Source organism: Cariama cristata, unplaced genomic scaffold (genome assembly GCF_000690535.1).
Source record: "Cariama cristata isolate BGI_N322 unplaced genomic scaffold, ASM69053v1 scaffold41823, whole genome shotgun sequence".
NCBI classification, from domain to species: Eukaryota; Metazoa; Chordata; class Aves; order Cariamiformes; family Cariamidae; genus Cariama; species Cariama cristata.
In genome coordinates, this window is record NW_009609898.1 from 9,229 (window position 1) to 30,115 (window position 20,887).

At 39.6% G+C, this 20,887-nt stretch overlaps 1 protein-coding gene across 1 annotated transcript; it reads right to left on the reverse strand.

Annotated features, from left to right (window-relative positions):
- Window positions 1–14,391: 14,391 nt before the first annotated feature.
- On the reverse strand, window positions 14,392–20,593 carry CDCA7 (cell division cycle associated 7). Its single transcript, XM_009697658.1, has 9 exons — window positions 20,474–20,593; window positions 19,954–20,064; window positions 18,230–18,481; window positions 17,719–17,796; window positions 16,781–16,969; window positions 16,203–16,343; window positions 15,611–15,760; window positions 14,888–15,024; window positions 14,392–14,570 (listed from the first exon to the last, which is right to left on the reverse strand). The coding sequence occupies exons 1-9, from the start codon at window positions 20,537–20,539 to the stop codon at window positions 14,540–14,542; spliced, it is 1,155 nt and encodes a 384-aa protein (XP_009695960.1). The 5' UTR covers window positions 20,540–20,593; the 3' UTR covers window positions 14,392–14,539.
- Between the last annotated feature and the right edge of the window lie 294 nt (window positions 20,594–20,887).

Consider the following 20,887-nt stretch of genomic DNA (forward strand, 5'->3'; position numbering starts at 1 on the left):
ATTGTCTTTTAATCCTTCTCCTATACAAACCAAATATTTAAATACTGCCTGTGTCAAAGTAAATCTTTTAAAACACATATACTTAACTTGGGGCTGGTGGGAGGGGTGGGCTGCAATTGTTTGCAGTCCAGGAGCTCCACATTACCAGACCCTTCCTAGCGTGGCAGGTGCCAGGTCCGAGCGCGTGTGCCCACACGGCATTCCGGGTACACCGTGCATTTCGGTCCTTCTCAGCGCCTCCCGTTCCTCACCTTCTACTCCCGGTTTGCTTTTAAACACTTTTAAAGCAAGAGCACCCTGTTCAAACCCTCAGTGTTTCAGCGTTTGCTAAGCAGTGCATTCTATTAAGCAAACACTCTCACTGCAGGTTAAAATTCTCAGACACAGATCATACAATGCACTGAGAAGTATTGGCCGGCGGGAAAAAAGCCTGCCATACATAGCAGGACTACCAATAATGTGCAGTATATTACACTCTAGCAAAAATGACTAATATCAAAGCTAAACGGGAATGATTTGTATAGTTGAGACAAGTAGAATAAAATATGTATTTTAACTAAATCAGTTTTCAGGAATACCAGGCACAGGTTAATCCTTTATAAATATGTTCACAGAGTACATTAGACACCAGACCGCCTACACAAAATGAATGCAGCACACACTCTGATGTATTACAGAGGCAGGATAAATGAGGGAACTCTTCTGTGTTTGATCTGGTTCTGCTCTGTAATTCAGAGATACTGGAGATGGGTGGTGAGTTTCTCATTGATCCCAAAAGAACCAATACTGTTGAATCCTGTGAAATGTAAGCTTTGTAGAGGATTGGAGGCTGTGCACGAAGGACACTGTAGCTTTAGGGGCATATTCTGTTCTCGGGAATGTGTGTAACTGGCATTCACAAGTCGTACACATCCTGGGGAAACTAGACCCTGTAGCTGAACAATAGTGAAAAAGCATACCTAGCTCCACAGGCAATTATATCACTCTCATTGCTACATCTGCATCCAGTTATGAAAGGACAGATTTCCAGCAGATAATAAATGAATTTGGAAATGGATGTCTTGAGAATTTTGAAACAATGCTAAATTTGACACACATCAGCATTTAAAAATGCAGCAAAGTGCAGTCAGAGCATCAATTCAAGTCTAAGATATTTTAGATAGAAAACACAGAGCTAGCACATAGATGTGGGAATAATCAATTCCAGGTTTTTTTCCCCCCATTCTCTCCAGCTTTTTAAACCACTTACAGCAGTCCTTACTTCTCTGAACTGTATTTTGCATATGGTGGAGGTGTTAATGCACAGTTATTGCACAACGGGGTTGTGAATTTTAGTTAATGAAAGCTTTTAAAGGCACAATGAAATCCTCAGATGAAAGGCAACAAAGAAGTGCAAAGTATTATTATAGCCTAGCCTAAGTTTTACTGAGAGCGTTCTTATACACGACGGACACAGCATAAATATGTATTATGGATGATAACCTGCCTGTAAAGGCTAATTCCCACTCCCGAGGCTGCCAGAGGCAAGGGGTGGTGGTCTTATAAGACTTAATAAAGTCTCATAATGTTTTCATCCTATTCCTACCCCCAGGAGCTAGCAGAGGACCCCCTTATACATTCTGAATCCTTAATGAACAGCACGGCCGTCCCGGCATATTGCGTGCACAATTAGATCACAAGGACTGCAGACCAAGATGGTTCAGTGAACACTTAAAGGCAGAGGCAAATATAGGAAGTACAGCAAATGCTGTAGTTCCAGTCACAGCAGTGTGGCATATAGTAAGTTTACAGTACATGTTTGTATGCCATCTATGGAAGAGGTAAGCAAAGGGACAGAAACCTGCTTGTCATTTTCCTTGATAATTTTTGCTAAAATCCAAGTAGTTGTTTGTGCATGACAACAAAAAGGAGCAATTAAGACGGTCTATATTTTGCAAAGGTGAGAAAGGGATAGATGTCAACAGGATGTGGATGAAAGCTCCAGCAACGCATTTGGAAAAGATCTAGCACCAGAATAAATGTACAACAGCTTACCAGGCTGAGAGGACAGGATCTGCTGGTCTGAATGATGGTTTGATCTGTTACGATGGGAGTGAAGTCTTCAGTTTGAAAAATATTGTTCTGCTTCCCAAGTCTGCAAGAGCTAACATTGCTCTAAAGGCTGCAGCCCTCCGATCAGCTGCCCTGTTTTACTGATCATAGTCTAAGTGATCTGTAGCCTCCTTCTTTTACTGCCTCTGTTCAGAGAAAAGATTGCAGCTTCATTTCAGTTATTATTTGCATGTTTTTCTTAACAGTTTACTCTCAGAAGCTTCTGATTTAACCTTATGTACTCTGAAGTTCAGGAAAATACTAAAAAGAGAATTTTTAGATCGGTACCTAATGTTTTCAAGGTAATAGCACCTCATGCATACATCTCATGTTCCACCCTTTTGGTAAATGTATTCTAACACTCTTAACTTACCTGCTTTAAAAGGACTGGCATGTTGAACCAGCTGGCCTTTTTCCACTGCTATAGCTTTTCATGTTATATTCTGCTGCTCCAATTTCTGTATTTTCCCTGCATTTGCAAGACAAAATGCAGAAGTTTAAAGGCTCATAATGTTTATGTGACAAAATCTTACTGCTAAGTACAGTATTACTGACGGATTAGTTTAATGCAATAGCATAATGTAATTTAATTATAGTAATAGTGCACAGCAACAATCTTACTACTTATGTCAGATTGTGAGACATTCTCTCTTAAAAGCTTCATCGTTATTATTTAGTTTTTAGGTTTAGTTCTACAGTATCCCACCCCTCCACACACATTAAATTAATTTCATAGGTGTGGAAGAAGAAACATTAGGTAAATTGCTCCCATTTTGCTACTGTGAGATTCCATAATAATTCACAATACTAACTGAAAACCTATTTTGCATCATGAGACAATAGCCAGCCAGCCTGTGGTGAAAGCTTGTAACCTTCTGGGCATAAGTCCTCAGACCTGCATGCTGCAGTTTGGGAAAAAAAAAAAAAATAAAAAAAAAGCCCAAGAAAAAAAAAAAAAATAAAAAAAATAAAAAAAAGGATCATTCCACCAAGTCTACCTTTTGTATTTACCTGAGAGCTTTTAACATAGATTGATCTAAACTCCCATGCCAGCCATAAACTACTTCTACATTCATGTAAACTATTGTAGTTCAGAGCTCCAGCTTTTTCAGCCCACAGCTTCCACTGATTTCAGCTGTGGCTGACAGCAGTTCTGAAAATCCAACCCACAATAACTCCCATTTCTAAAGTGTTTTCTCTCTGAAGACCACAGAATTTTGTATCAGTGTTAATTTAGCCTCACAACAGCTCCAGGAAGACAGAAAAATGCATCTTCAGCCAGCACAGCTGTATGCAAAGTGAACATCTGTCCATTGCCAAATTCAGTTTAGCTAATAATAAAAAACCACTTTATTTTCTCTTCCAGACAGGACCAGACTGCAAGGGAAAGCCTTGAGAGGATTTCCATGCTTTAAAAAGGGAAAACAGGGAGAGACTGAATTTCCTAAGGTCACTGAGGAAATGCATGGCAGCACTAGGAAAAGAACTCAGCACTCGAGCAGCCAAGATACCATCTTTACAGCCAAAAACGGATGTTTTTTCTCCGCAGCATGACTGCATTACCTCTGTCATGGTGACATAACAGGACAGACAAAGCAGGCTCTGTGGATTTTGTGACAATGAAGTCAGATAAGGTTAATTTCTGGTTGAGAGAGAGATGTTGTCTTTTTGTAATTGCATCATGGCATAATCTCTTCTTACCTTATTGCAGTAACAAGAAGCTAACTAATGTGAATTAGCTAAATCACTGCAAACCACTGCTTTTTAGAGGGGGTAACGAAGGTGTACCCTTTTTCTTGAAACTGTGGAAACTGCAAAATAGTCTTGCTCTATGCTGATCTGTTGCTGTTCATTTACTAGCTCGCCCAAGGTTTTGTAAGACCCAATTGTAAATATTTTTCAGTGTATACATTTATTTAGATGTGAGGCTAAAGCCACAAAGGGTCTCGAGCTCAATACAGCAATGCTTGACTCTTCGGGGCTCTTTCAGCTTAAGAAACCCATAGCTCCACAAAAGGCAGCATCGCTGCACAGAATCTCTGCACAGAAGTAGGTTGTGTGCAAGGGACTTACATTTCTGCTTCTTTCAAGGGGTTTGGAAGATGACTCCAGGGTCGATGGACACATTTCTCTCCCCTTTGACTTCACAACATGTAGGAGTGTGTGGAAGTATCCATGCCTAGTGGTCCTGTTTAGTGCAACATACCAGCATACGGAGGAGACAAATTGTACTAGACTTCCCCACTCCTTTTCAAGTTTCAGCAGCATATTTAAGAGCAGTTCTGTGCTGTGAGAGATTAAAATTCACAGCCTTTTTCTATTTGATTTTGGAGAGATGTTTGAACCCAGGATCAATCTTTTGCAGCAAATACTTGCTAAAACCTAGCCTATTCACTGTTTTATGATACCAAAGGCCACCTGTCAAATCTATGGCACCTTTGCAAGCTACAGAAAGAAACATAATATATGAGAATTCACTTGTGCATTAATTTTAGCATGCAGCAGAACCCCTTTCTCTAGCCAGCCTCTGCTACTGCAGCAACACCCTGTACTCAGCAGAAACCCAGACTTTTGATAGAAGTGGCACCATTTTTACACCTTTATGCCTCAGTGTTATTCATACGGTGTACCGTTTGCTACCAAAAGCCTCTGCATTCCTTAAAGCTTTGTCTCAGAAGAAGAAAGAAATCGGGGTCAAACTCCCTGCATCAAAGCAAGCTCGTGGGCGATTTCAACCTTTGTCTTAGCTCCACATCTTAGGTGACTGTTCTGAAGATTTAAGGGCAGTAAGAAAACATTGTCCTCTTTGCTGTGTTTTGCATGAAACTTTATAACAACTAGAAAGCAAGAAGTTGTTCGTAGCCTAAGATCTACAACAGTAAATTAGGTCACCTCAGCTGCTTTTGTGGACAAGATGATGTACATACGGCAAAGGAGTCTCTTCCTCCTATTGATAACGTTGTTCCCTTGCCTATACGTGTTGGTTTGGAAACGAACCTAGAGTTACTGTCTATTTAAAGTGAAAATCCTGATTATGAGTCTTTCTGCCTTTTTTTTTTTTAATTTTTTTTTTTTTTTTTTTTTTTTTTTTTTTTCGGGTGCAGAAAAAAACCCCCCCGCCGTACTATTCAGGTGCAGTGAACAACTTCCGCGCTGCTGTGAGCTTGACTCCTAGCCTCAAGATCTCACCCTCCCTAGTGTTGTCTGGATATCAGGTTTTTCAACCCCCAGTCCTTCCTCACAGGTAGGAAGCACATCACAACTCATTAGTAATTTACTGCTACAGTAATTTTTATAATTACTGCCAGGAGGCCTCATTAAATTTGATCTAATGAATAAATATTGTATTTTTCAACGTGATTACCAGAACAGCTTAAGCTGAGTGCCATAAACAATTATTTTCTTCAATATGCAGTATGTGAGTATTGATTTTCATTTCATAAAGAATTTACTGTATTCCTATTCATGGCTAGTAAGTAATAAACAGTCAACCCTCTGAAGTGTCAATTGCCACAGAGCAGATGGCAAAACAGAAATTGGGGTATCTGTTGCAAAAAGTAAAATAATGCACATTAGCGAAGATGAAAGGGTTTGTCTATGGGTCAAGGAGGAGTGTTTCAATGTGAGTCTCTCCTAGCCCTCAAGAAAGCAGCCTGCCTTAGTCTGGTGTCTCCGATTGCAAGTCAGTGACAGCAAAAAATTTAGGATGTATTAGCAGGATACAGAAAGGCATTTTATCTCAGAGAACCAACATATGAGCAAACAACAACGCCTTACGTTCCATTCGCTTTACATCAATTGATCAGATGAAACCTTCTTCTAACAGGTTTAAGAAAAATACAGAAATACGTAATAGGCTGAACGTGAACCTATAGTTCAAACCAAGGCTGCAAATTATATTTACTTTCCAGCATCATTTACACCTTTTCAGCAATCGCAGACTTTAGCATACAAACCTCTCTGAACTGTAACAAAAGGCATGCATTGGCAATGTCTTAGGAGATACATCGGAGGAGCTCAGCATCAGGAGAAAACCCTTGAAACTTCTGTCATCCAAGAATGTTTTCTGTACCTCCAGCTATATGGTACCACATTAGAAAAATCCAATGCCATAGCTTGAGCACTGCTTCAATAATTTTCAAGTAGATTTATCTACATCAACAAATAGTATTGCTGGCCTGTACCATCAGGGTTTTTTTAAAGCAAGTCTTTCATTTAGGGCAAGAAAAAAAGGTGTGTGGGTAAACCCAGGGTCACTGAGGGCAATTCATACAGCTGAAAGAATTTCTCCTATTTAATGGACATTTTTGAATGAGCTGTATTTTTTCCCTTGGTTGTTTAGTTTAAGGAAACCTGGGGAATCTTGAGATTGTTAGCTCAGTATCTCCCACTCAGTCTCCTTGCTGCGGCCAAATTGTGATCTGGCCTCCACCAAACCTCACTGGAACACATACAGTGCAGTTACGAGTTTGTAACCATGTGTCATCAGAACAGCCTCTCTGACTTCCACCAACATGCACCTTTTCCCCCTTACACATCACCTCCAAGTAAACTGCAAGCAATTAACTCCACATAGGACCTTAGGACTAGATCCACCGTAGCTGCTGCTTCACTCCATCGCGCCTGTATTTCATGACACTTACATTCACTCTCATAAAGTCCCTTTAGTACCCGAGTTTCTGTTGTGACAGATGTGGAGGAACTTCAGTCTTGCCAACAGTGGCTGATGAATATCTGTGCTTCCAGATAGGCTGTCAATCAAAACGTAATCCCCCCTCATCTCACTAGTGGTGGGATTTAGTGGCACTTGCTGAATGATCCTTACACAAAGAGCAACTACAGGACAGCTTCTCTTCCTCCTCTACTTTTGGTGCTCCATGTCCCAGAAACACGCTAACCACAGCACTGCAGAGCTCAGTACAACTACAGGTAAAAGTAATAGTAACAGTGCCCTGCACTACTGTGGCCTGACACCTCCAGTACCTCTCTTCTACTGCAACGACTTTATTTTCTGAGGGATAAGGTCAACATGGTCTAGATGCCAGGCAAACACCAAGAAAACATTGCTCAGAAATTGAGGCAGAAAGGCTTAGGTGTTTTTAACTGTGGGGAGGAGTTGAGTGTTTTGTACAAACTAAGCTATTTATCATAGGCACTTCTGAGAATCCCTTTTACAAAACCCATGTCTTCTTGCACATTGTACAGCAAGCCATCGTGTACCGGGAAGAGCAAGGGCACTCCAGCAAGGTTGGCTGTTTCACTAGATAGCAGGGAACCCTAAGATCTGACAGGAATCGCATCTCCTTGTGGATCCCAACATGCCAAGTGTAATGTGATATCTATACAGGGAAAAACAGAAGCTAGATTTCAGCAGACAGGCTTAATTAGCAACTTGGCTAAGCCTGATATCAGCCAAACCGTTCATCTCATCCATAACTTTTCCTCAGAACTGAAAAAAAACCACCCAGATGCTAGACACAAGCTTTTGGAGACTGCAAAAACAGGTAGGAAGAAAGAAAACAGTACCTAATAGATTGCAATACTCTCAACTCCCTTGTTTCAGCTATAATGCATAATATACTTAATAGCGAGTATGTCTAAGAAATAGACTAACTCTGCTTTCAAGGAGAAAGGGTGTGTATCTCCAGTGCTTAGAAGGTATATAGAAAAAAAAAGCATTATTCCTTGCTGTGGGTAAGTCTGCATGTCTTGATGAAAATTAATTGTAATCATGCTAAGAACATTCAATTGTTAATTTTTTCTAAAGCAGACTTTAGCTATGTGTGTGAATGGGGATTTGGTCTTACAGCTGCAGACAAAGTGACTTGTTAAGATCATACCAGAAAGCTTTGACAGAACACTGTATCTGTATACTGTAATGGGCACATAGATACCATACGTACTGGTATATTTTTATTTACTGGAGGTACTTTTCAGAGCTTTGTAGTGTAGATGCTGTTTTCTAGCCACAGCAACCATTTAAAAAGCAGAAGTTACTTCTTCCAGAGAAAACTGGGATTATATCAAAGCAGTTCAGTTCCTCACAACAAAACTCTGTGCTTGGTTTCCAATACCAAAATCGTAACATCGCAACTTTTTCATAAGAATTAAATGGAAACAGAAATAAAGGGGGAAGAAAAAGCTTTTAGAGTGTTAACTCTCCACGGCAGGAGGAATCCAGCATGGGCATTGAGCTCAGCACACTCATCCCCTTCTCCCTGCTGAAAGGGACACAAAAAGAACTCTGGCTAAGCATTTATTTTTCTGCTAATGTGAAAGTTTTCTTTTAAAGAGGAAGCAGATTGAACAGAGCACGAGAAAAGAATTTGACTCTGGCTTATTTCCAAAGGTTTTTTTTTTTCCTGATGATTCACTGTTATCACTTGTATTCACATTACAACCAGCCTCAAAAAGAAATACCCAAAACCGAAACCAACTCCCCCCTACACCCAACAATAAAAAACCCATAGCACAAAAGCGCTAAGAAATAGAATCTTTCCTACTGCTAAATTCTGCTAATAAGCTATGTAAGAAGAGAATCACATAAGATAAGAGTGCCTATATTCATTCACATTTGAGTAGTAACATAGCTAAGCCTCTAGATCTGGAACTTCAGAGCACATCTAAAGATGGTGAATCTCCAAGGTATTAAACAAAATGGATGACAGTGATTGAACTTCTTGTTTTACTTCAGCTATGTAATAAAATAGAAAACACCTAAATATCTCTGAAGTCTAAAATGTTTAAGTTCTCAGCATAGTCTTTCCAGTAGTTTTATTTTCAAACAAGAGTTTGTTTGGATATTCAAGGATGAGGCATAACTGCTAATTCTCTGACAACATGAACAATACAAATTTTTGTATTTGTGGGAGCCCTCTCACCATCAGCCCTAGCAGCGGTCAACTGTGCATGCCCAGTTTATGTAGCAATTCACAAACATACCACTTTCACATGGGCATTTAAGCTAAAAGGAAGTAAAGCAAGGCCAAAAAAAAGGATGGCTGGTAGGATTGCTTTGTTATTGTGTACGTGTTCAAAAGTAAATGAGGATCCCTGCCATAGGCTTCTGTTACTTATACCTCTTGACACAACCTAGCACACAATTTCATTCTCCCTGCCTGCAATAATATTAACAGACAGGTATGGATATAAAGCTAACTTGAGCCCAAACACAAATCTGTAATTTCAGTAATGTTTTGTTTCCATTTTCAGGAGTAGATTTAAGATTTACTTGCAGACATATTCCAGGGAAAAGATTGTATGAGTAGGGCTCAACACAGAAGGATCTACAGTTCAACCGGGTTTTTTTTCAAGTTCAAGTGATCAGCACAAACATTACTAATAAGAGACAGATGCAATGCCTTCTTACCCCATCCTGACCATACCATGACTTCTGGGTTTTTTTCCACAGAACAGAATTGTCTGCCATCCTTGCAACCAGAGTTCAATCAGTTCTAGCTGGAAGTAAGCCTGTACCAAACAGCAGCAAGCAGATCTTGTTTAATGTGACTGTAGCTCTATGCTTTAGACATGTTTTCATAAAAATTCAATATCCACAACTTCTTGTAAATATCAAGTAACAATAGGATCCCCAATTTCCCCCCTCACCTCCCAGTTTCAGGACTCCTACCACCGGCACTGATGATTACATTTTTGGGTTCAAACATACAATTCACCTCCTGGTTTTTTTGGTTTTGTGGGGTTTTTTTGTTTGTTTGTTTGTTTTGTGGTTTTTTTGGTTTTTTTGTTTGGTTTTTTTTGTGTGTGGTGGTTGTTTTTTTTTTTTTTTTTTTTTTTTTTTTTTTTTTTTTTTTTTTTTTTTTTTTTTTTTTTTTTTTACACCCATCTAGGAGCCCCAGGCTTATTATTTAGAAGAAGGGTGAGACCCAAGCATGAAAGTGTGATGCTGTCCTCTCTTAACCTTTGGAGCCCATACACTGATGTATATCTATGACACATTTCAGCATTACCTGGGTGCTGGTGTTTAGGACCCTATAGACTGGCCAGCTTGTACTTGACAGAGAAAGCCATATCTTTTTACTCACTTTGTTTTAATCGCGAGGCCAAGAACATGAAAGAACAGCAGGCAGTATTTCCAAAATCTCCATGCTAGCTTATGCCACTAGCCGTGCAAGAGCTGCACTAGCAAAAAGCCATAAGAGAACAAACTGGTTTATGCCAGCAGAGGTCAGTGGGTGACTCTCTTGCCAAATGTTTCAGATGCACGTTGTGTATTACACGGAAGGTTTCAAAGTCAGCTATGCTCCCTCACCCTGGAACACCGAAAGCTGTTCTTTGACTAGATGCAACCATTTTGCCCTTTTTGATCCCATTAGCCTACCCAAGCAAACGATCATGCTGCTTTGTTATGTAATCATCTCCTTGCTTTTCTCTTTAAAAATATGTTTTCAGGATTCTGGGAGACAAAATAAAGGTATATTACCCCATGAGGCTAGGAAGGAAGAGGGGTTAGTTTCCAAAGCTGATGCCTATTTTTAAAATTTCCATTGTGGCTCCCTACACTAATATAACTGGTTAAGCAGCTGAGTGTGTTGCTCTGAAATCTACAGTGTATGCTACTTCATCAGCCTGTGAAGCAACACTTCAATGCTATTTTTGTAATTTACATATAATGAAAAAACCAGTTTGCTTAATAGGTAAGGAAGACAAAAATCCTTCTCTCAAGATTGTTAAAGATACTTAATGCTTCAACATGTGGCTTAATTAAAAAGCAAGTGAGACAGGGAAGAAGCAAATAACATATATTCATATACACTAGCCTAAGAGAATCTTCTGATAGTAAAGAGCTTTTGGCCAATTCCATCAGCAGATACCATATCACTGCAATGAAAACCTTACTCAGAAGCAAGTTTGGGGTTTTATTTCCATATTTAACATTAAAAAAAAAAAAGCTATCACTCACCCTTCCAGCATAGTCACTTCTCTCAGACTGTATTACACAGCCACAAATGCCCTTCCCATCCGCTTCCCATCAGAGGGAACAAAGCGCCAAGGAATTTAAGAGTGTAATTTGCCTAGTATTCTATTTCTAGCAGTTATAAATAATCATACTAGGTTAAAAAAAATTAGAAAGTTTTATCAGACCTAGACACAAGATCACCTGGCCCTAAAGCTGAGAGTAGTGAGGGAATATCAACTCATGTAGCCTTTTTCAAAAGTAAATCAACAGTCATTCTACCTCACACATGAGCTTCATTCTTCTGTTCTTTCTTTAGCAGTGATAGTCTATTTCCATGCATCTCTGTTTTTAAAGCTGACAGTTAGGATCTTTTCCTCAAAGTTTCTTACTGCTGCCCATTTGCTGCAGATATAAACCACAACCTCTTTAACTATTTGTCAAGTTAGTATCAACAGTACTTAAGTAGCTGTGGTACAGAGGCTTGGGAAAAAGGTGTATTGAGACACCTTAAAATCATCACGTAAACCATCAACTAACATACTATACAATTACATACAAGTTTATTCTCACATCACGAGCAGTGTGATGAAAGGTAACGCAACTAAACAAAGATTTCAGGTGAGAGTAATGACATGAGAATTTTAGCAGTAGAGAGTACCTGGGGACAGCTCAGTCACTCTGCCTGATCACTTCGTTCCTGTTTTCTCTCTCATTACAGGTTGGCTCTGTGTAATCTATCTGCCACAGTCTCATGTAACTCCTCTCTCTAGACCCAGATATGCTGCTTCTTTTTGCATTAGTGTGAGTATCACAAGCAGTCTGCAGCACTGTCAGCCTGCAATCAAGGCCCTCCAGGTAATTCTCTGCTCCAGCACAGAGCTCTTGAGAGAAGTTACTTAAGTTTGTTTAGAAAAAAAAAAAAAACAACAAAAAAACCCCATATATAGTATTAGGCACCTCAATTTGACTTGTGTCCAAAATGATAATATCCACCTCGTCCTTCCCAGCTCAGGATGTAGCCCTCTAGTTTAAAAAAAAAGTAGGAAAAAAAAAAAGCACAGAAGGGTAAGTACATAGCACCTGTGCTTAGTCTGATCTGGCCTGAACTCAGCACCTAGGTATCTCTACCATCACAAGTTAGTCATCAGGTACCAAACAATTCAATCCAAATACCATGAATATCAGAGCAAGCCTGGTTCAGGGACACAGGCCTTGGGAGAGAAAAATCACATTCCCACTGCTCCCCCAGTTATGATGGGAGCAACTGACTCCTTTACTTTGCAACAAAAGTTTACCTGAAAGGTGGTAAAATCTAAGCATAGTTCTAATGGGTTTCTTAAAAACAGCTGAGGCAAAAATTCTAACCTAGAAAATTTTTATTTTCAAAATAAAAAACTTGTACAAAATAAAAAATGTACAGAACATTGTAGATCTGAGTAAATCTAAATACAGCAGTCTCCGCGGTATGACGCAAGGGTTTGCTTTTAGCACAGTCCTTTCACACTCTAGCAATCAGAAGGCAAGCCCAGCAATTGGGGGAGGCGGAAAATCACTCTTATCTGTCAGAACATGCATTTCTAGAGTTCCTTCTTCACAAAATGTACCTAGAAGGTAGAGCACTCTCCACCTCAGATTGCACAGCTATTCACACTATAAAAACAGACAGAGAGAGGACAGATTTTCAATAGGGCAGATGATTTATGAAACAGAACTCCAAGTCTGAGACATAAATGTCTTTTACTTCTAAATTCTTCTCTCCTCCCGTCCCACACACACTGATGTAATTCCCAGAAAGGTACAAACTGTGGATCATTATGTATACACACAGTGCAAATACTGTGCGAGCAGAGAAGCCTAAACCCATATTCTGTTCTAGTGCTCAATAAAAGCAAGTTGATTCTTCTACTATTCAACTGTACATTATTTATAACATTGGACTCTAAACCTTATACAAAGCTTATACAGTAGTTTCCATAACCAAACTAAGAGCATTTATTTACTTTGTGGTTCTCTGGATGCAATTTTCATGGTACCTTCTTTTCCAAAGCACTGAGTACACAAGACCCCACCCACACAGCACATTAGAATTCTTCAGCTCCATTTTTGCAATACTCGTGCTTCATTAACAACATCACGCAAAATATCCTTCTACAATCAGCGGAACCAGATACAGAAATATGGCTCGACTGTTAAGGGGGTGACCACAGCACCAACCACATCTGTAAGTGCTTACAAACTGTATGCAACCCATTACATCTCCCTTTTTATTTATTTTTAAAAGCGTTTTTGATGAGGCAAGCATCTTCCTCACCTGTTACTACAACCAGGGTGTCTCTTGAGAACATTATTTATTTATGTTTATGCTGCTCTATGCAACCGGTAGAATAACTCACTTTAAGCTGGACTGTAGCTTAGAAAGTCCTTGCTTTTTAACTTTTTTCAGAGACAAAAAAAATTCAGGCTTCTGATTCCAGTGATTGTTTGTCATTGCCCCTTTTCCTGATAACCAAATTCAACAAGTTACTCTCTTTCATCCGCTTGTAGTTGTCCAACAGGCACATGAACCACTACCCCTCTACTTAACCAAGCCCTGGTCTGGAAGCATCCCTCTTCCCCAGGACCAGCATTGATTCTGCAAAGAAACAGTTCTGCAGTTGCAGCAACAGCAGGGAGAACCCACAAAACCAGTAATTTAACAAAGGGTACATTCTGTTTTAGACAGAGGTGTCCCTCCACAATGTATACCTGTACATTCACATCACTGTCATCACTAGGCAATGCTAGTGCTGATGCTGTGGAAGCTTTCAGCAGTGGCCTCCTCTCATCTGAGCAAAAATACAAAGCGCCACCCCCAACTGCTTCTGCTGCATTTTTTAAGTCACTTGGAGAATCTCCCTTAAAATGGCCAATGTGCACTTTTGAGTACTCTATAAAAACCAAATATTAGTGCTTGGAGACTGCTCAGCTGCAACTTTCAGGGCTTCCTTTTTGAAATGAAGAATGCGTTATTGTTTTAGAGAATTCTTAGCTTCTATTTGACCACATATGTTAAGTAAGAGTCTGTACTGCAGCAGAAGTCAGCCTGGAGTTAAGCACATACCTTTCTCCACTTGGTTCTGTGGGTAGCAGTGCCCTGAATTGTCAGAACATCTGTATCTTTTTGTGATCAACTTCAAAGCATAAATAAACCTGCAGCACAGATTACTGCATGAATTAAACTCTTAATGGCTTAAAGCCCCATCTCCTTTCAGGAAAAAAAAAAAAAGTTACTGGCTTGAAAGCAAGGACTGATGCTATTTGATTTGCAAAGTTTAAAAAGAAAACAATGGCCTGTGGGCAAAGACCTTCATTAAACAGTTTTCCCAAGTATGATTTGCACCGAGATAAGTGAAAGTTCTTTATCCTTTTTTATCCAAAAGGGGAGGGATGGAAGGCACTGGCTTTGTAATCTCATTTGATTAAACGATTCACTGTAGGCAATAATATGACATTGGTGAAAGAGTATATAATTTAAAGGCAGTCACAGCTTCAGTCTTCCATTCCAAGTTCTTGTTTCAGACTGAAAGAAAAGCAGAAACATGAGTTAGCTTGTAGCAAAACACTGTTTGGAAACTCTTTAGACAGATTAGTGGAAGCCCTGACAATAAACACAGCTGAAGTTGAGAGCCAAAAGACAGAGTAGATATGTTGGTTCTTACCCACAACAAGTGGTATGTCAGAAAAATTGTATGGTAAAATCTCAGATTCTAAAGGCAACATGGACTGATCTTGAGATTTACCTGACAAACTGGGATGTGGAGAGCTCTCCCCTCCCAGTTCTGGGCTGCTTATCCCACTTAAAGCAGAGCCATGCCACTGACACAATGGCATACTTACCTTTTCAAGTAGGCATGGACATTGTCATAGCCATGGTACTTGGCCAGATAGACCAGGACACCTGTAGCACATCGGCCATCTCGCTGTCTGCAGAAGCTACAGTTACAGATTCCACGACATGGTGGGCACCTCCAGGTCTAGACAAAAGACAGACAAGAAGCCTTTTTAACTGAACTGGAATGCCAGACGTGATTCACACCCGCAACTTAAGAGGGCCCTGCTCCACACAAAATTCTGCAGTGAACATCAGCGCTACAGAAGTTGTCTAAACCACTGCTACAGTACAAATTCTTCAGTCTGCAAGGGATTAAACTCTCCTTTGCCTTCCTTGCGGGCAAGGAAGCATTTCACTCTGCTCAACTCCTGCACCACTTCCACAGCCCACAACAGCAGCACTTTGTCCACTATACAGTTCCTTTCCATAGGGCATTAAGCACTAACGCAAGGCAAAAGAGAACACTATTCTGATGCTCAAATACAAGAATATTTTGGGAGCTGCTCTGCTCTCATAGTTTACTCCTGCAAATAAAGCTACAGAAGTAGTAACTACAACAAGTTTACACAACACAAGATTCTGTGATTCAGTTTGAATCACACCAGAACTGCATTATGTACTACAGCACTGTAAGCAGTTTGCCTGCTAAAACTCTTTCACTGTGAGTAACCAATGCATCTCTCTGCTCAGGTTAAGCACAATAAAGCCAATATTCAATATTGTCTTACTGGATCCAGCAACGCCGTTCTGACATCTTCCCCATATCTATTGCGGAGGCATGGCCCACAGAATTGGCCTCGTACTCCTATGCAATCAGGGTTACGACAATTTGTCTTGGTGTCTATGGTTTTTTGGCGACACTGATGACAGGTGGATCCCTAGAACACAGGGAAAGTAGTTCAAGAAACAAGATATTAAAGATGGCTCTTTAGTTAGATGAATAATGCATTTAACAAGTAATCTCTTTGGCAGCTAGCAGTGCTTATCCTGAAACAGAAAGCCACCTTGCAAGTTTGAACCAAGACTGTTTTAAGACTGTATCTGCAGTGTCTGTTAATCACTTTCCTTGGCTGGTATCACCTAGGTACTACAGTTATTTCAGGGTGAAAGTAAGCTAACTGGCTTGGTAAAGGCCATTCTATAAATTCAGGAAAAGATAAGAGATTACATTTCAAGATCTGAGGCATACTTCTTCCAAAAAAAATCATATCCTTCCTCTCAGCGAGAGGGAATCTGCTCTATTTGATGCTAAACCACAATCAGTGAATAACAAGAAAATGACTTCAAAGTAGGCATTTCACAAAGTTGGAATATACTTACCATGGCCCTGTTATATACTTTATCTCTTGCTGATCCACAAATATTATTCAGCTCTTCCACTGTTATCTCCTCAACTGGGCGCACAATGTGTGGAAAAGCCATGGCACCACGGTGACCCCTCCTGGGAGTTCGCGCTTCATGCTGAATAGTAAAGACACAAGACTTTCAGTATCAGTTTCAGAAAAACTCTTCATAAACAAAGCAAGGATCTTCAAAGCAATGCCAAAGTCTCAAATATCCATCATATATTTAAACAAGAGATAACAGATCTTTGCAAAGACATACAATATGGATGCAGCTTTAGCACCTTAACTTCATCTGTCACCTTCAGGGTACACAGAAATGCTACTGAATCTTGCTTAATTCTTGATGGAGTGCAAGAGGGAGTGACTTTTCAAGGATAACGCAGGAGGAAATGGAGAACACACACATGCTATTTTCTGTACTTCTTCCCAGGCCATGGCATACTCATGATCAACTCTCTATGAATTGCTTTGTATTAATTGCTATTTTCTTGAAGGGATACAAAACCACCTTCATGATCAACATGCAACAGGAGAACTAGAGCCTCAACATACCTCCAGGTATTCATCAGACATCTTTCTTCTTCTCACTAAGATGTACCGGTCATCATCTTCCTCTTCTGGTAAAGGAGTAGGAGGACCTTCAATCAGGGACCTGGATCTTGTGTGAGGCCGAGAACTTCGGTCTGGGTTCCTCCTCAAAGCACTTCTGGGCAATGAACGCCTTGGAAGTCGCTTTGGTCCCTGGTAAAGTTTAAAAGCCCATAACGAAAAAGGCAAAAACCCAAACAGCTCCTGTCCCTACTATGAATTCCTCCCTCAAAAGACACACCTTCCTTCTGTCTTTCCCAAAGATGAAGTCTTCCCCCATCCCAAATTAGAAAACACTAGGTAAAAACATCCTAGGCAAATTCACCTTGGGCATTCTGCTAGCTGCAGAGAAATAGTCAAAAGCAAGTTTGCGTCTGTGCAGTTATAAGATACAGTAATTCCCCCACACAGCAGCAGAACCCATGTCTATGAGGAGTTGCAACTTTTAGTGTTGCTCCCATCTTCACACAACTTACAGGTAAATTAGAAGGGAAACTCATTACACTGCCAATTCACAACCCAACCTTCTTTAAGGACTTAGTTAGGCCAAATATCAGGCTTTTTTCAAGGCTCCAAACTTGCAGAATATTCAGGCTTGAGCTTCAAAGTCTGAACCCGTCTTATCTCCAGCCTTTGTATAAATACATATTTACACAGCACCTGGTTTACTTTTATTGGCCTGTGGAGACACCTAACCTTTATGAATTAATCCGTTCTGCTTTATACAGTGGCAAATCAAAAGAGAATTGCACAATGAGGATGCCTGTTTTAAGAAGCAATAAAATTCTGAACTGGACTTTGATTTACATGGTTTATTAAGTTTCTAATTGAGCGTCCTGTTTTGTAATATCAGAATTTGACTCTCAGAAATCTGAAGGCAAATATAGTAAGTTTATACTTACGCGACTGACAGTTGGCAATGATCTTCTCCCACCAATGATACCAGAAACATTTTGCAACTCAGCCATTAGTTTCGCAAGCTAACAAGGAAAAGAAAAAGGAAGTAAGGCCTTAAAAGGATGTTTATGTGCTATTACAGACTATTAGATTAGGGCAACTGGCTAGAAGCACAATTGCTTATAGGAAATGCAGTCACTCTATCGTCTTTCTTTTATGTCTTATTTATGTTCTAGTGACTGCAAGTAATTTGAAAATGCTCAAACTTACTATGTTGAAGCCCTGTTCTTTAGGCTTACAGCCTATAGATTTTTACTGAAGTACTTAGCCTATGGATTTTCACCTGCCAGCGGACGTAAAGTATCAGATTTAAATATTAGGAACATAAATTCCTCTTAATGCATTCACAAAATTCCCATTAGAATTAATTTGAACAACCAAAGAGGTCCTCTAAGAGTCAAGTGGGGGGAGGTGGGGGAAGAAGGGGGGGCCCCCAGGGAGGCACTGAGTACTTGCCATTGCTTTGTTTTCCTTTATGTTTAAAGCTCTTTTTTCTAAAAACATGGCACCCTTCTCTTCAGAGTCAGAGTCTGAATCTGGAGCAGGCATCAGCTTTTCAGGAAGAGGTTCCATCTCACCCTTCCTCCTCTGCGATCTTCGAGGTGGAAACTTCATGGCTACTTTTAAAGGAACAAGGCACTTCTGCCTTCTCTGAGCTACCTCACTTTCAGCGCTTGTACCATTCTCCTCTGAATCAGATTCCAGTTTCTGTTAACAAATCAGAAAGGAAGCATATAAATCCAAGTGAGTTGCTCTGCAATTAAGTACAGTTTGACAATATTTTGTTTAGGGGTGGTTAAAGAGGTTATCTGGCTGAAACCTAGACATTTAAATCTCAGGGGGGTGGTGCTGGGGGGCAGGGGCAAGAGGAGAGCGGGGTGCAGGGAATAAAAAAATTCTCAAACTCTCAGGGAGAGCCACACTGTGCTGCTGCAACACATCAGAAAAAGGAGCTTGGTTTCAGTTGCAAAGGTCTAATAGCAAAGACAGTTTGGATGTGAAAGAGAATTGCTTTTAAAGGGCTCGATTTTGCAACACAGAGTATTTGGCTGTAAAAAAAGCCATTACACTGTTCTCAGCCCAGGGTCAAACCCAAGTTGGTAAGCTGTCAAGAATAGTCATCTCACAGTATCAACAATATCAAGTGAAAAATTCCTTCTAGAGCCAGTCAATGAAATAACTATGAATAAAATCCCAGTATTTTCTTATCTTTTAATTCTGATGCCTTGCTTAGAACTTTTGCAAGAATCAAGGGTTCAGTGAGCACAGAAATTAATTTCTTTAGTTAAAGGTCCATTTTGCAACAGGCTTTGACTTTTAGGTTTAGACTCAGTAAGACAGTCTTATGGTGGTCATAGGCAACAACAGGCTCCCTTCTTCACATGCACAGACCATCAGTCTCAAATGGCAATCCTTATTTGCACAGGGTTTTTATTAAACCAGGTATGTGGTTCTGGTTGCCCATTATGTATAGTTACTGATTCCTTTTTCTTACATATCTATCCCAGCTTTGTCTTCTACTTATTCTCTTTACTGTTGTGTATTATTTAACTCAGATATGTCCTCCTCCAATCAGATGTTACTCTTTTCTGGTCATTCCTCAGCACATTCTGAAGTTATGACAAACCTATTTTGTGCCAAACACAGTACTACTTCTGTCTTTGCTATCAAATACCAACTGCTGGTCTTTCCAAGCAATAAAATTGCTCTTGCACTGATGCTAAGGAAAAGCAGGAAAGCAGATTTCACCACCTATCACTATTTCTCTACTGCTAAAGAAGTACAGCATTTCCTGTTACACTGTCAGAGTGCAGGTCTGACTGCATGTCAATATACGCAGAAACTTCTCAGGTTTGCTGGAGTCCCTGGGCTAGCATAACATTTCATATTGAGGAAACCAGAAATGTTAGAGTCTAACAGAGTAACATCCAGCAAAGAGGTATTATATTTCAAAATCCTTACGGCAGACTCTATTCTGAACTTGCAAAGCTCAGGAGTTTGGGGGCTTTTTATGGAGATGAAAAGAAAATTAAATTATGGCTACTTAGACTGTAAGTTAAAATAAAATTATGCTTCTTTCTGACAACATTTGACTTTCAAGCTGAAGCTACCATTATTTTTCAATTAAAAATGTGTAAGTATTTAAATTTAAAATTGCAAACTAAAATTAACTGTCTTACCAATGCACCTTGAATCTCATTTTCTGAAAAGCCACAGAAGGATTCATCATCGGAGGCTTCATGAAAAATTTTTGCCAGTTCTTCTCTAATACCCGACCTAAACTTGCATTTCTATGAAGAATAAAATATCCTTTAACTGAAGTTGTACAGAAAATTACTCACATTTACAAGTACAGTATAAGCAAATAGCTTTTTTAATAAAGAAAAAAAATAGTTAAGGCATTTGGCAAGGGGTTTCAGAACTGCAGTTGCAAATTATCAGGCACATTAGGTTATGTGACATTTCAAAGGCTAGAATAAATAGCTAATCTGTTTCCAACAATTAACACCTAGAAGTACAAGTGAAGAGCAAAATGAAACTACAGCATATAGCATAGATTTGTAACTACTACACAAAAACATAAGCAGAGCAAGCAGTTTTAATTGTGCACAAAACATTTACTAGCTTTACCAGCCTTACATTTTTGCAAGCTTTACTAGCACTGCACATTCAGTTTAGTTGTTCTTGTACTGTACTTACTGTGTTTGCAAAATTATCAGAACCAAAACTGTCACAACTGTCGTCAGAGGATGAGGATGTTTCCATGGGAATCAGTTTCGTATTTCGGAATGCTGCAAAGTTTTTCCTTCCTGAACAACCTCTGCGCTGCAAGAGGACAATGGCAACACCATTAATAAAAGAGACCTACTGTAGCATACTAGCTTTTAAGAACATCCTTAAATTGAACTTTAGAAGGTTTGAACATTTTAAAATGTTTAACAGTCAGTAAAATTATCATCAACTTTGAAATAATTCCCAAAGTTAGAAATGGAAATAGTTTCTGCTCCGATACATTTCTGATCATTGTTACAGATGAGTTTTGTTCAGTACTTAGAAATACTTCTTTTATGCAAATAGCCAAGTGGAAATGCACACAACAATCATATCCTTCCA